This window comes from Epinephelus lanceolatus, chromosome 17 (assembly GCF_041903045.1).
Source record: "Epinephelus lanceolatus isolate andai-2023 chromosome 17, ASM4190304v1, whole genome shotgun sequence".
NCBI classification, from domain to species: domain Eukaryota; kingdom Metazoa; phylum Chordata; class Actinopteri; order Perciformes; family Serranidae; genus Epinephelus; species Epinephelus lanceolatus.
In genome coordinates, this window is record NC_135750.1 from 31360449 (window position 1) to 31373977 (window position 13529).

At 42.5% G+C, this 13529-nt stretch overlaps 1 protein-coding gene across 12 annotated transcripts in view; it reads left to right on the forward strand.

Moving 5' to 3' along the window:
- cpeb3 (cytoplasmic polyadenylation element binding protein 3) overlaps positions 1–13529 on the forward strand; it is a 53834-nt gene that overhangs the window by 11620 nt on the left and 28685 nt on the right. For 7 of the 12 annotated variants that reach the window (XM_078176277.1, XM_078176280.1, XM_078176278.1 and 4 more), the window contains 2 exons: positions 1339–1492; positions 11732–11788. In XM_078176277.1, coding sequence (XP_078032403.1) covers positions 1339–1492; positions 11732–11788 — 211 coding nt within the window. The remainder of the gene's footprint in view (positions 1–1338; positions 1493–11731; positions 11789–13529) is intronic. The other 5 variants (XM_078176282.1, XM_078176283.1, XM_078176281.1 and 2 more) reach the window with 1 other exon arrangement.

Here is a 13529-nt window from a genome sequence, read left to right on the forward strand (position 1 = left end):
GCACAGCCTTCACTGTGCTTCACTGTAACTTTCTGACATAAAAAGGTTTCAGAAGCCTCCGACTAAGATTCATATCTCTCTTACAATATCAGCTGTATTCACCATCATCCCCAGGGCTGACACACACATTCTACTTTCCTGTAACATCTAGTCTCAGATCCTGAATTTATATTAGTCTAGATTAGGTAAGAATGCATCCCACCCTGTCTTGCCTTTTTAACTAAAATGGGAGCTGTTGATACATGCAAGTTGTTGCCAAGTGATCTGCCCTTGAGCAAGGTAAGCAACCAACCAGAATTTCAACAGCAAGGCTAAATGTGTAAGTGCAAGTTTGCCAGTGAAGCTCATGCCCTTGTTATATTCAGCATTGTTATAATCTTTTACTCTGTGCTGGACATTATCAACACCACATGCAAAGATCAAGGGGTTTACAGGTGCATTCATATTCATTATCAGAGAATGTTTCATATACACACTTAAAGGGACAGTTCACCCCAAAATCATAACTACATAGTTTCTTCTTACCTGTAATGCTGTTTATCAATCTAGATTGTTTTGGTGTGAGTTGTCGAGTGTTGGAGATATCAGGCGTACAGATGTCTGCCCTCTCTATAATATAATGGAACTAGATGGCACTCGGCTTGTGGTACTCAAAGCGCCAAAAAATGCATTTGAGAAACTCAACAGCAATGTGTCCTTCCAGAAATCATGACCCAGTTACTCAAGATAATCCACACACCTTGTTGTGAGCAGTTTCATGTAGGAACCATTTTTTTTCCATAGAAATACACCCACCAAAGGTATCACCGTGCAGAACAAAGTGTGCATCTAATCATGGACGAGCAGCTCATGCTTGTGAAAGTGGGAGGTGTAAACATAAATTGCGTCCTCCTTGGGTTAGCTGTAACCTTAGCTAGCTTAGCGGTGCTAGGTGAGCTAGCAGTAGATGCACGCTTCCTTCTGCGTGGTGATACGGTTGTTGGATGTAGTTCATTAGAGAGAAAATAGTTCCTACATGAAACTGCTCACAACAAGGTGTGTGGATTATCTTGAGTAACCGGGTCATGATTTCTGGAAAGAGACATTGCTGTTGAGTTTTTAAATATATTTTTTTGGCACTCTGAGCACCACAAGCCAAGTGCCATCTAGTTCCTTCAGATTGAAGACAAAGCAGACATCTCTCTCCTCCAACACGTGACCTCTCTCACCAACACAAGCTAGATTAATAATTAGCACTACAGGTAAGAAGAAACATGTATTTGTGATTTTGAGGTTAACTGTCCCTTTAATATTAATGACACTTGAGACTAACCCTCTTCCTGTTTTGCTGTGTTGCAGGACCGGAATCGGCCCTTTGATGCTTTTAGCTTGCACTCTTTGGAGACTTCCTTAATGGATATGATAAGGACTGACCATGACAAAGGTAAACCACACCCTGCCGGTGGCCCACCAATGACTATCGCTGATATTATATGGAGGAATCATTTTGCAGGTTAGGAATATTCATACGTCCATGCTTACAGTATTTGGGTTGTTTATTGTTTTTCTTTTTTGCTTCATGGGCATATATCATCTCTGGGAACATTTGTTTTTTCTTTTGCTCTATTTGCCAATCTCTTAACCAATTCAGTACAGATCACCATGTTCTGTTTGAAATTAAGTAATTAACATTATGAGCCTTACCTGCAAAATCTCACATAATTTTTGTTTGTGTGTGTATATGTGTGTGGTGATGGACCAGATGTGCAGCAGTGTGCACACAGGTGGTCTTTCTTGCAAATTTCTTTTGCCCTTTTCTCTTCTTTGCCTGTTAGCTTCCTGCTGATTGGATTTGATGGATCAAGCGATAATGCCACATGACTTGCATTTTTGTGGACTGAATGTGTTGTGAGCATACATGTTGAATGATTGAGTATATTTGTGGTATTTGTGGCAAAAAGCAGAATTCATAAATCCTACGTAGACTTTAATTTTGTGTGCGATTGTGGGCGTAGACATGACTGAGTCACAGCCTGAAGATCAAATCAGTGTTTCCAAGCAACACTGATACACAGACGCAGTTTTTCATGGTCAAATGCACACTAAACACTAACACTAAAATGAATCAACATCAGCCTGTTTTATCTCTTGGGAAGTACAGAGAATTTCTGAAATCATGAAAACATTGTTAGGCGATCTCTCTTCACGCCCTTTTAAGGCAACCAATGTACATCAGGCCTTCTAAGTCAATATTTTCATAGCACAGGTCACGTGTCTATTGTAAAAACTTTGGATCCAGTCTCACAGATGGGGCCCTGTCAGGTTGGGTGTAGGGTTTTTATACTCCTCCATCCTCCCATCTTTACAATGGAAAGATTGGTGGGAGGGGTATATAATGAGCAGAGCATGTCACTTTCTCATGCGTGGAGTCTGTTTTCCCAATCTCGTGCTGAGAGTAGCATTGTTACAGCAAAGTGGTCATCCTGGCTCGGCCTAACTTCACTGGAAAGGTGTGGTAATGTCCTGCAGGGCTTCCCTTGTGATTGTTTATCAGAGCACAGCAGAGACAGAGGAGATGTGAGGAAGGACTTGAAGGGTGGCACATGGACATGGGTGTGCATTCCTGCATCTCTCTTTGCTTGTTTACCCCTCTCGCCATCATGTAGACAGCGTGGGGCTGCAGTAAGCTGCAGTGCCAACCACAGAGCAGTTCCGCCCTGCTGGCATACCTACTCACTGTCTGAGAGCCCGGTCTGCTGTGTAATCTGCTGCAGACAGCAAAGCAGCTGGGGCTTCTTTGAATCTAGAGGTCACTGAGATAAGGAAGAGTTTTGCTATCTGACCCCGACAGGTCTGGGTCATTTTGGTGTGTAAAGATTTTGGGTCACGTTGGGTTTGGTCATTTTCAGAAGTAGTTAGTTAAGAAAGTCTTCTGTTTGTCTCTGTGACTTTACCAACTCTCTACGTTCATGTGTGCATGTGTGTAGCAATCTAATGTCCAGTGGGAACCGTGAAAGAGACAGTTTAGCAAATGTGTTGACAAGCTGAATATTAGTAACTGAAGAACTGATATCAAAAATGTAACTTTGGGTCTTGAATTTGTCAGCATCTATAGGGACTGGTCAGGTTTTTAAGGCACTGGCTTGGTTCAGGTAAACCTGTTAAGCCAGCTGAATCGCCATTTCATTTCATATGATTCATTCAGACATTGTGGTCATGTTGGCTGAACCTGTTGGGAAGTGGGGGTGTTTTGTTTTGTTTTACCCTAAATAGTCAGGCCTAAGTGACACTCCAAGTCCCTCCCTTCCCTCCGCTAGACCTGTCTGAGTTGTTAAACAAATCAGAAATGTGGGTGGGGATTCTGGATGTCTGCAACCAGGTTAGGTTCAGGTGTTGTTTTTATGCCAGTGCACCTTCACACTGCAGCAAAGATGACTAAGCATGTAGAGCTGTGGCTGTGAAGTTGCCGGTATGCAGAGAAAATCTCACAGACCGACCAGGATTTTGTTTCCCAAAAGCACTTGAAATTCATCCCATGACTTTAACCTGTCTTTGGTTGTTGGGTGTTAAATTAAAGGGACAGTTCACCCCCAAATCAAAAATGCATATTTTTCCTCTTACCTGTAGTGCTGTTTATCAGTCTAGATAATTTAAGTGTTAGTTACAGAGTGTTGGAAATATCAGCGTTAAAGTCTGTTTTCACTTGGATATTATTGAACCAGATGCCACTTGGCTCAGCGCCAAAAATATGTATATTCGAAAAACTCAACAGCAGTGTCTCATTCCAGAAATCATGACCCAGTTATTCGAGATAATCCACAGACCTTGTTGTGAGCAGTTTCACGTAGGACCAGTTTTCTTTCTGCCAACTGAATCGCTGCGCAGAATGAAGTGTGCATCTACATCGACGAGAGGTTTGTTCTCATGACAGTGCGAGATGTAAACATAATGGCATCCTCCTCGGCTGAGCTGTAACGTAAGGTAAAAGGCAGAATATGTGTTTTTTATTTCGGGGTGTCCCTTTAAAATTTCACACATAGGTCAATAATTGAAACCTATTTAGGCAAGACTAGACAATTACAACAGGAAACATATTCTAGTATCCTAAGTTGTTTCCTAAGCCAGCTAACATCGTAGTAAGTGTGGCATCTCTCTTTGAGGGTGCTGCCCACCATCTGAGATCCACCAGTCAAAACTAATTAACCCAGTAGGCTCAGTTTTACATTCCCAACTGAACGGGTCCCACCCACGTCCATCCCATCACAGACATTTCTCGCATACTTCTCATTGTGACTAGAATAGTTGTTTTTCCTTGAGTGTTTTATGAGTGCGTTTGTGTTTTTCTAAAGGAGAAGCACTTGCACTGTGATGTAAATATGAATTGGTGGGGTGAGAGAGTGTGAGGTGACCCCACCCACACCCCTCTTTCTCTCCGTCTCTGTCAAGACAGGGAGGAGGGCAAGGCCATCTTGATTCAACCAGTTTTTTCTTAGCACTTGTTTGGAGAAGAGTCAGCTTCAAAGGGTGTGTGTGTGTTGTGTGTGAGAGAGACACTTTATTCTTGCAATCCTCTCAAACTTTGTAAAAGCTCTTTACTCCTGGGTGAGGGGCCGCAGGGACGTCTGAACAAACGGGCCCTTTCTGTAGCAACACACACACTGGTCTGCATGTAGTTCCTGAATTGGGTCAGCTGAGCTCACGTGTGGAGAGCTAGGCACCCCCACACACACAAACACACACACCAGAGATTCTCCCCTTGGCCTGGAAAAACACTACCAGTTTGACAACAGCCACCACCACTGCTGCCAGCAAGCCGGCGATATCGTCTCACACACACACTCACAGGATGCACACATCCAAATTGTTTCTGACGTGTAAATCAACTGTGGCATTCCATGCAAAGCAGTCTCACGTCACACACTCTTTCATCCATCATTGTCTCAGCAGACATGATACTGTGTCTGTAAGAGGTAGCCACTCCCCTCACACACACAACCCCAGTGGTGCCACTCAAAAGTGTTAATAAGTCCCTTAGGTCCTTATGAGAGCTGTGTGTGGATCCCACCCCACCCACGAAGCCTCTCTTTAAAAGCACACATTGCCTCAGCTGGTCTGACTCACATGAGCTTACTCATGCATCAGTTCCAATTTGCATTGTGTCTTAGTGTGTAAGTGCAGCTTTTAGGAGATTGAACTCCATCAACCCTAATGCAAATTTAAGCCCCAAAGCAGAGCTGCAACTTGTGATTATTTCTTACTTTTTTAATTAATTAATTAAATGAATAGTTATACATATTGGGAAATGTGCTTATTCCCTTTCTTGTGAAAAGTTTGATGAGATCAGTACCACTCTGATGTCTGTGCAATAAATAAAAAATAAAAATACTGTCAGCAGCTGTTCAGACTTGCATTAAGACTGGGAGAAGGGGAAAACAGCTGGCTTGGCTAGGTCCGAAAGTAAAGAAAAATCTGCCTACCAATTCCTCTAAAGCTCACAAATTAATATGCTATATCTTATTTGTTTAATAAGAGCAAAAAGTGTAAATTTGAGAAGATTTGTTTCGACGGTTGAAATGTATGGTGGCCAGCAAGGGCCAATGCGACCCAAAACCTTTTAATGAGGAGAAATGCGCTGCAGCCCAGAAACTATGCCAATTCAAAAACACATGAAAATCCAAAACAAATAGGGTGTAACAGTGGAAATCTGTCACAAATAAAAAACCAAAACAAATACATAAACGGCAAACATGCTGCAAATACAGAAAAGATAAAAAGTCAGAAACAAACAAACGCCCAAAACATGGCATATCCAGTCAGCGCAACAGATGTCTTTGGAAATGTTTAAGATTAAAAAAAAAAAATTTGATTTTAATTTTAAATTTCCATTGTTGAGTTTGTTTTGTTTTTTATATGTATTTTTGAATTGGCATATTTTCCAAAGCTGGAGTTTGTTTCTCCTAATGGAGTTTGCCCTTGTAGGCCACCATAGTTAGTTGCTGGACTATTACTTTGCCAGGCGCTAATGCTAATCTAAGCTAACTGGCTGCTGGCTGTTACTTCATATTTAGCTTACAGACATGACAATGGTATCAATGTTCTCATCTTAACTCTCAGAAAGAAAGCAAATAAGTGTTTTGCCCAAAATGTCAAACTGCTTTAATTTTTAAGTTGATAAAATACCCACAAATGTTTGGAAATGTATTTGAAAAATTGCTTAAAGTTGATAAAAATGTTTCTAAATGTGTCTCTGGAGCAACTTTTTGAATGAAGAACAACAACTGGCATTTGTGCTAATGCTAACCAGTTTAGCTTTTCATAAGCAGTTTCCCATTGATTTTACTGGCTATGATGTGTTTGGGTGTCACCAAATGTTTAGCCTTGCTGATGTCATCATCATGTGTTAACGGCCTGTATGAGGTATTATGTTATAGTTAGAAGGTGCCAGGTATAATTGAAGTCAGTAGCCGGAGAAGAGCAAACTGGTTGACTTTGTGCACTTGTTGTCACGAGCATCGGATAAGAGTTGACTCACAGGAGCTTTTATCAGGAGGAACACAAGAATAGCGAGTGCAGTACAGGTCAGATGAGTAACTGTGTGATTAAGCAAGTTGCTGAGACGATAGGAAGGAGTGGGTGTCTCCATTTAACTTTTCTATAAACCTTTGCAAAGTTAGAGCCCACACAATGTTCTTTTTGTCTCTACGTTAGATGAAGTTGTGGTGGAAAAGTCTCCGGGGAGGTTTAAGTTTACTTCACCTTCCTCTGTCCTAAATAGTTCAGTAAGTTCAATAATAGTTCAAAATTCATGTTTGTTTGTTTGTAAGACAAGATATCTGTGATCTTTTGTCTTTTTCTAGGTTCATAGAGGGGTCACCTTAGCGCAACCTGAGATGAAAGGTCAATAAAACACTTGGTTGGACTGACGTTTGACATAACCTCTCAACTGTTAAACCTTTGTTTTTAATGACACCTGCAATGATCTCAGTGTCAGAGGGATGCCCCTGTACTTTAAACAGCCAGTAATGATTGTACAGAGATAAGATGATGTGTTTGTTGGCTGTGTTAAAGGTTAAATTGCACCTTGCTTCCAATAAACTACACTGTCAGAGCGCTATGTTTTGTTTTGGTGGAAAATTCATGACTCCTGCAAGCATGACTGACCTAATCCAGCCCAGGCAACAAAACAAGTCTGGGCTTGTTTTGTCTATTAAAATCATGGTTTGTCCAGATCTCACAAGCCATGAAATACTATTGAAAGCATTATTATCACTGCCAAGTTGTGTATCAGGCTTAACTGGATTCTGGAAATCCTCTATTATTATATGAAAGGCATTTAATAGTTTTACGATTTTGCTACTTACTTTTATGAAACAAAGTAGCAGTGGGTGGTTGGCATATTTGGGGATTTGCTTCTAGAAACATTCCCCAACCGTTTAAAAGTGCACATAATTTGATATAGTTTTATGTGTTGTGGCTTGATAGCTTAGGGAACTTTGGCCGTGTTGAAATAGTCTTGTGGAGGGTTGTTGGGCTGAGTTCATGCTGGTATGAAAGGGGAAATGTAGGCCATTGTGACAAACAGAAACACACAAAATAACTCTCTCACCATGCTTTCACAGAAACATCCATCCCAGACAGTCTTTTCAGTCATCCGTCAATTGTGTGCAAAACATAAAAATGCCCCTCAGTGGGTATTGTCATCTTTTTGTGCCAGTGTAGTGTTGGTAATTGAAGGTTTCTTTGGCAGTAGTCAGCAAGAAGTGCCGCTCTGGGGCACCCTGCTGCTGAGGTGTTTTTTTTTTTGTGTGTTTTTTTTTTTCATCAGTTCTAACATTTCCACACCTTACTGTTGGCACTCCCACTCTCCCCTCATAACTTCGGCTGGAGCTTTCTCCTAGAGGTGTTATTGGGGGGCTTAAATGTGCTGTAATGTGGAACAGAGGGAACGAAAACGTGACCACAGCAGTTGAGAAGAGCTCCAGGTGGGACACAGTCAGTGGTGATCAGCCACATGGAATCTAGTGAAAATTTAACCGCTTAGGAACTTGAGGCACAGCACTCATGTGGCCCTCAGTAGTTTCCGTTAGTCAGTCGATGTAGAACAAAGGTCCCAGCCCTGTTTTCTTTCACTGATTTCTTAAAGCCTGTGTCCACCATAGACATGCTGTGTCCAACACAATGATAGATGTGGTTGTTGATCAGTTGCAGTGACTCAGTGGTTCACTAGGTTTTTAAAAATTGAAGATGGTGCTGTGAGGCAGTCGGCCATTCTCTTCAAAAAAAGGAAACCAGAAAGCAGCAATGTAATATTTTCATGTCTCAGTGCTAGTGACAGCCGTGGCCGGAGGCATAAAGCATTGAAGTATTCAGGGAATTTCTTCAAATTTGGTCCAAACGTCCACTTGGACTGAACGAACTTATCAGTGATGACTTCTCTCTGTTGATGGTGGTCAGTAGTCAGAATTCATACACATTTCATGATGCAATTTCAGACAAATGTCTGATAGGATAAAATGACAAAGTTATGACATTGTATACAAAAGGTCAAAAGTCAACTTCACTGTGACAACATGTTTTCTGGCCGTTGTGCAACATCATAAGTAACAGAAAAGGAGACATTTGGACGGATACTGAATAGGTGACACCAGTCTTGGGTGTCCATCTTGAAACTGTTCCAATTGTATAGATCTTCTGTGCTGCTCGTTTGAAAATGTGAAGCATCCACGTTTTCTTTGCAGCAACATCCATATGTGAAGCATTGTCTACTATCATGGCTACAGATAGTAGAGTCTGGACAGATAACTGCGGCTTGGCTGGTTTGCGGAGGCATACAACCACGAGGTGGTATTTCTAGTTTAACCTACCTCTTCACAGTTTCAGCATCAGCTGACATGTCTCAGTTGTTACATTCCTTTACAGCCCATAAAGTTAAACAGCTGATGTGCTTTTAACCTCATTTGGCCTGGTATCTTGTGGTCTTTTAACCTAACTGCTTTGTTTAAACCTTTCAGAGGTTTCATATTCTTCTACAATGATAACTTTGGAGAGTCCCCATCAGGGCAGCAGATCCCAAATTGATGGCCGCTGGCTATGTCCAGTTATTCCATCCCTTACTCTCTATCCCATTTCTACCCAAGCGGTCATGGTGAGGTCACCGTCCAGTCTGCAGATTGTCAGGCAGCTGAAAGAGAGGTACTGTCGGATCCCTGCATAAGGAAGTGGATGGCGTGTCTCCCGTGTGGCCGCGCTGCTGTGCAACCATCGTGGGGCAGTTGAGAATAGCTCAGGCTCTCGGTGAGGAAATGTCACCAGAAGAGCAGCAGCAGCAACTCAGAGGCCCCCTTAGGTCCTGCCACATAACTCCTGGGGGAAGCAGATGGCACATGCCCAGAGCTATTTTTAAGGCTTCAGGAGGGCAACTGTCCCCCTCTGTCTCCCAAAATGACTTACGTTGACCGAAAGGCAAGCGCAGACCACAGTGTTTGTTGTGACATTTGTCCTCCTACCCGCAAAGTCATGGTTTTGATTGTGGAATGTGTTCAATGGAGCGAACCAATAATGCAGCATTTTATTCATCCTATTATTTTTTATTTAACCAAATGCAGTGGTACTAGGTCAAGGTGCACAGCCTGCTCTGGAGCTGTAAGGGATTCTGTCTCAAGACCCTGACACACCAAGCCAACTGTCGGCCGCTGGTCAATGTCAGGCCGTCGGTGAGCGTCTTCCAGCCTAGTTTTTGTGATGTGTCAACTGTTGTTGGCACTATTCGACCTTTGTCGGCCCTCATTGGCCCTTGCTGGTCCTTGTTGGCCCTTGTCAGAGGCTTTTAATGTGTGTTGAATTTGCAGCAGAGCCCGTCAGTGACTGAAATCACTCTGATCTGCAGTTTAGCTCAGTGGATCAGAAGAGAAAACGAAGTAAGGAAAGGGAACAAAGGACTGAAGTCAAGAGGACATGAAATCGTAACCAATGTGTTAAATTAGGTATAATTATTTTTACCTTTTTACCAGAAACAGTTTAGAATTGTTTTTGATATTTTTGGCTGGTGCACAGTTCTTCCAACAACGGGTTGTGTTGTTAATGTGCTAACCGGCTATCTAGTATTGAATCCGTTCTGTTGGTCTTCTGATTTCTCATGATGAATACAGACTACCACAGCATGCTGGTATGGAGAGTTATTTCCTATCATGCATGTGCAGAACGGACGTGCTAGTTGGCTGTTGGCTGTAGTCTTTGTGGTGTGTTCAAGTACAACTTTTTGGTTGAGACACAGGTAATGTGAGATGATGTAACAGACAGCCTTTGTCTCCTCTATTTATTGATGTCAGTTTGGTGTGTCTGGGCCTTAACAAATAACCACCCACACATTTACCAATACACATGACAGAGAGTTAAAAAAAAAAAAAACCCCTCAGTGTCAGGACACAACACTGGATATGCCTCCTTTTGGGTACAGCTAGTCTTTGCCAACAAAAACTTCATTTCCTTATGATAATAAGTTGAAATGAGCAAAGAGCATGTGACAGCCATGACACATATCCACATGTTCAAACAAACGTGTGTAAATGTATAGGCTTGCCGCACTCTATTTGCCCCCGAGCCCTACTTGTTGCCTGGATTCTGACTGGCTGAGAGAAGTGTGGAAATCCACATCTGTCGAGCCGCAGGGTGGCCGCCCCCTTGTCCTCCCTCCCACCCTGCCTCTCTGGTTTTCAACCAGGTCTAACTGCTAGTTCCGCTCTTGTTTGCAAGCCAGGAAGAGGCCCCCTTGCTGTCCCCGCTATCTGTCTTCTGCGTCCAAATTTGGAAACTTTTGACATGTCATCTTGTTTGCGCCATAGCAGTTTGCAACACGCAGCCTGTCGGTCTCTCAAAGTCCATGTTACATATGGGGAAACATGCACTGGCAGTAAAGCAAGATATCCATTGCAGATGCCCCCTCTCGATCTTAACCCCTTACCACCACTCCAGTATTAACGTTGCAGGCTCACAAAGGCTGTTTCAATGAAGCCAAAGGGTATTTGTCAAATATCGATGTGTATCAGTAAAAATGTTGCTTCACCTTCTATCTAAATGACTCCAGGTAGACTGCTTGCTTGCTGTGTGTTGAGTAAAATATTGGTGTAGGCGGATTTTGACACAGGGCCCTAATTTTAAGTGGTTAGGGATAAAGGGTGTGCCTATGCGGCTGCCACAGCAAATGTTGACAGTGGGACTGCAATGTTTTGTTGTAAACCAAGTAGGCTAATTCTGCCTCGGCTTATGTTGTCACCTGTACGAATAGGATGATGGAGACAGAGATAACCAGAAAGACTTGCATTTAGATGTCCCACACCACACCTCTGCCCACAAAAGCCCTGACAGATGGGCCCATGTAACAAGCACACATTGTCACCATAGCAGAGCGCACGCTCTGTTGGATTCCTAGCCTTATAGCTGCCTTTGTTGTGTGTGTGTGTGTGTGTGTGTGTGTGTGCATGCATATGAGATATGTGACAACAAAGGAATGCACATTTCCACTTCGTTTTTTTACATCTCTTGTCTGTGGTTGTCCTTTGTGCCATTGTATCACGTTGAGTAAATTTGTAGTTGATTCATTTCATGTTAAACATTTCATCCCGGCTGGCATTTTCCCATCGCCAACAGTAGAGTGGAAGATTAAATATAATGTCTGTCAACAGGGTGGCTTTTATCAGTGATTTCCAGGTTTTCCCTCTTTTGTAAAATCTTTTCTTTTTTTTATTTTCAACAGGACGCATGGGCCTCAACTTCCATCATCCTGGAGCAGACCACATAATGCCATTGAACAGTAAGTCATATTTCATTGTAGTGTTTGCCATCTTCTTCCCCATCTGGAATTCGTCAGAATTGTCTCGGTTTTGCTGATGAAAGTGTTGCAGCATTAAGAATGGGAAGTATTTTAGTAGTGTTCCCATGAACCACATATACCCCCTACCCACAGTGGCCCATGTGTGTGTGCACTGGGCACACCTGCCTACCCTTTGCTAAGGCCTGGATTCCCTGACACCGTAAACCTAGGACAGACCTCTAAGCACAGTTGACCTGTGAATAGCACTTCCAAAAATACCCCAGCATGTAAGACTAGATTCCCCCAGTGTCCCACCAGCCAGCAGATGACCAACAGTGACAGGAGATGAGCCAGAGAGAGAAATCAGGTCTTTATATCATATGCTCCTACACGGATGCCAGAAAGTTCTCCAGGCTCAGGCTCTTCCAAGTGCTCTTTATTTGTCTTTGGATGGGATCAGAGACGTAATTTCTTTTTATGCCTCCACGCCGGCGACAGGTGTGGCCATAGGCATTATGTTTTCATGTGTCTGTCATTCGTCCATACCTCTGCACGTCCATCTGTTCATTCTTGTGAACATGATATCTTAAGAACTGCTTGAGAGAATTTCCTGAGATTTGGCACAAACATCTACTTGGATTCAAGGATGAACTTTTGGTAGTCAAAGGTCAAAGTCATTGTGATCTTGTGTCCATCTCATTCTTGTGAACTTGATACCTCAAGAAAGCTGTTAGGGAATTTCTTTAAATTTGGCAAAAATGTCCATTTGGTTGAATTCTCTTCAATGAGAGAAATTGGTGGTCAAAGGTGAAGGTCATTGTGACCTCACAAACTGAAGAATTTGTTGCTAATCATGACAGATTTCTCATAAATGTCTAATAGGATAAAATGAAAGTGATGACATTTTAGATCCAAAAGGTCAGCTTCACTGACATGTTGACTGTCCATTATTCAACTACTCAGGGAGACATTTGGTGAGATACTGCACCGGTGACACTAATCTTGGATGATCATCTTGAAACTGTCATCATCATCTGTGCTGCCGGGCTGTAGATGTGTGTGAAGCATCCATTTTTTAGAATATGTAGCGTCTTTGCAGCAACATTCATATTTAAAGCATTGTCTGTTGTCATGGCTACATGACAGACACGGATGTAAACTGCAACCTCAACTTGACTGTTTGGCGGAGGGATACAACCAAAGGCGGTAATTCTAGTTTGGCCATGTTCTCTAGTCCTTTTAGGGGGAATCATGTTTTCCTTTTTTTTTTTTTTTCCAAACCTCAGCAAAATATCAAGAATGTCTGGACCGAGTGATGATCAAACCAAATCAGCGAAGCCCTAGTTTCCTCTCTGGTCATGTTCAGCTGGCCTACAGGGTATGAAAACGGGTAAAGGCAGAAGATATGTAACATAAAATAAACTTTCTTGGTGAAGCAGTTTCTAGCATCACATCTTGACAACACTGGTGCTTCTTCCTCATTTTGTTCTTTTCATCACTCATATCCTCGGAGAACATGTCCCAGATTGATGTTAAACTGTTGTGTCATGGGATTACACTCAGGCAAGCACAGATCTGCCCAGATCTTCCAAGTCTGTCAGAATTGGCTCTCTCCACTGTAGCTTGTGATGTGTGTAGACAGGAAAGCTTTGGTTTCAACTTAAAAGTGTTTTACTCAGTGTTTCTCCTTCATTTCGTCCCATTAGCTTTGAGGCTTCACGCTGTGAGAACCTGTAAGGGC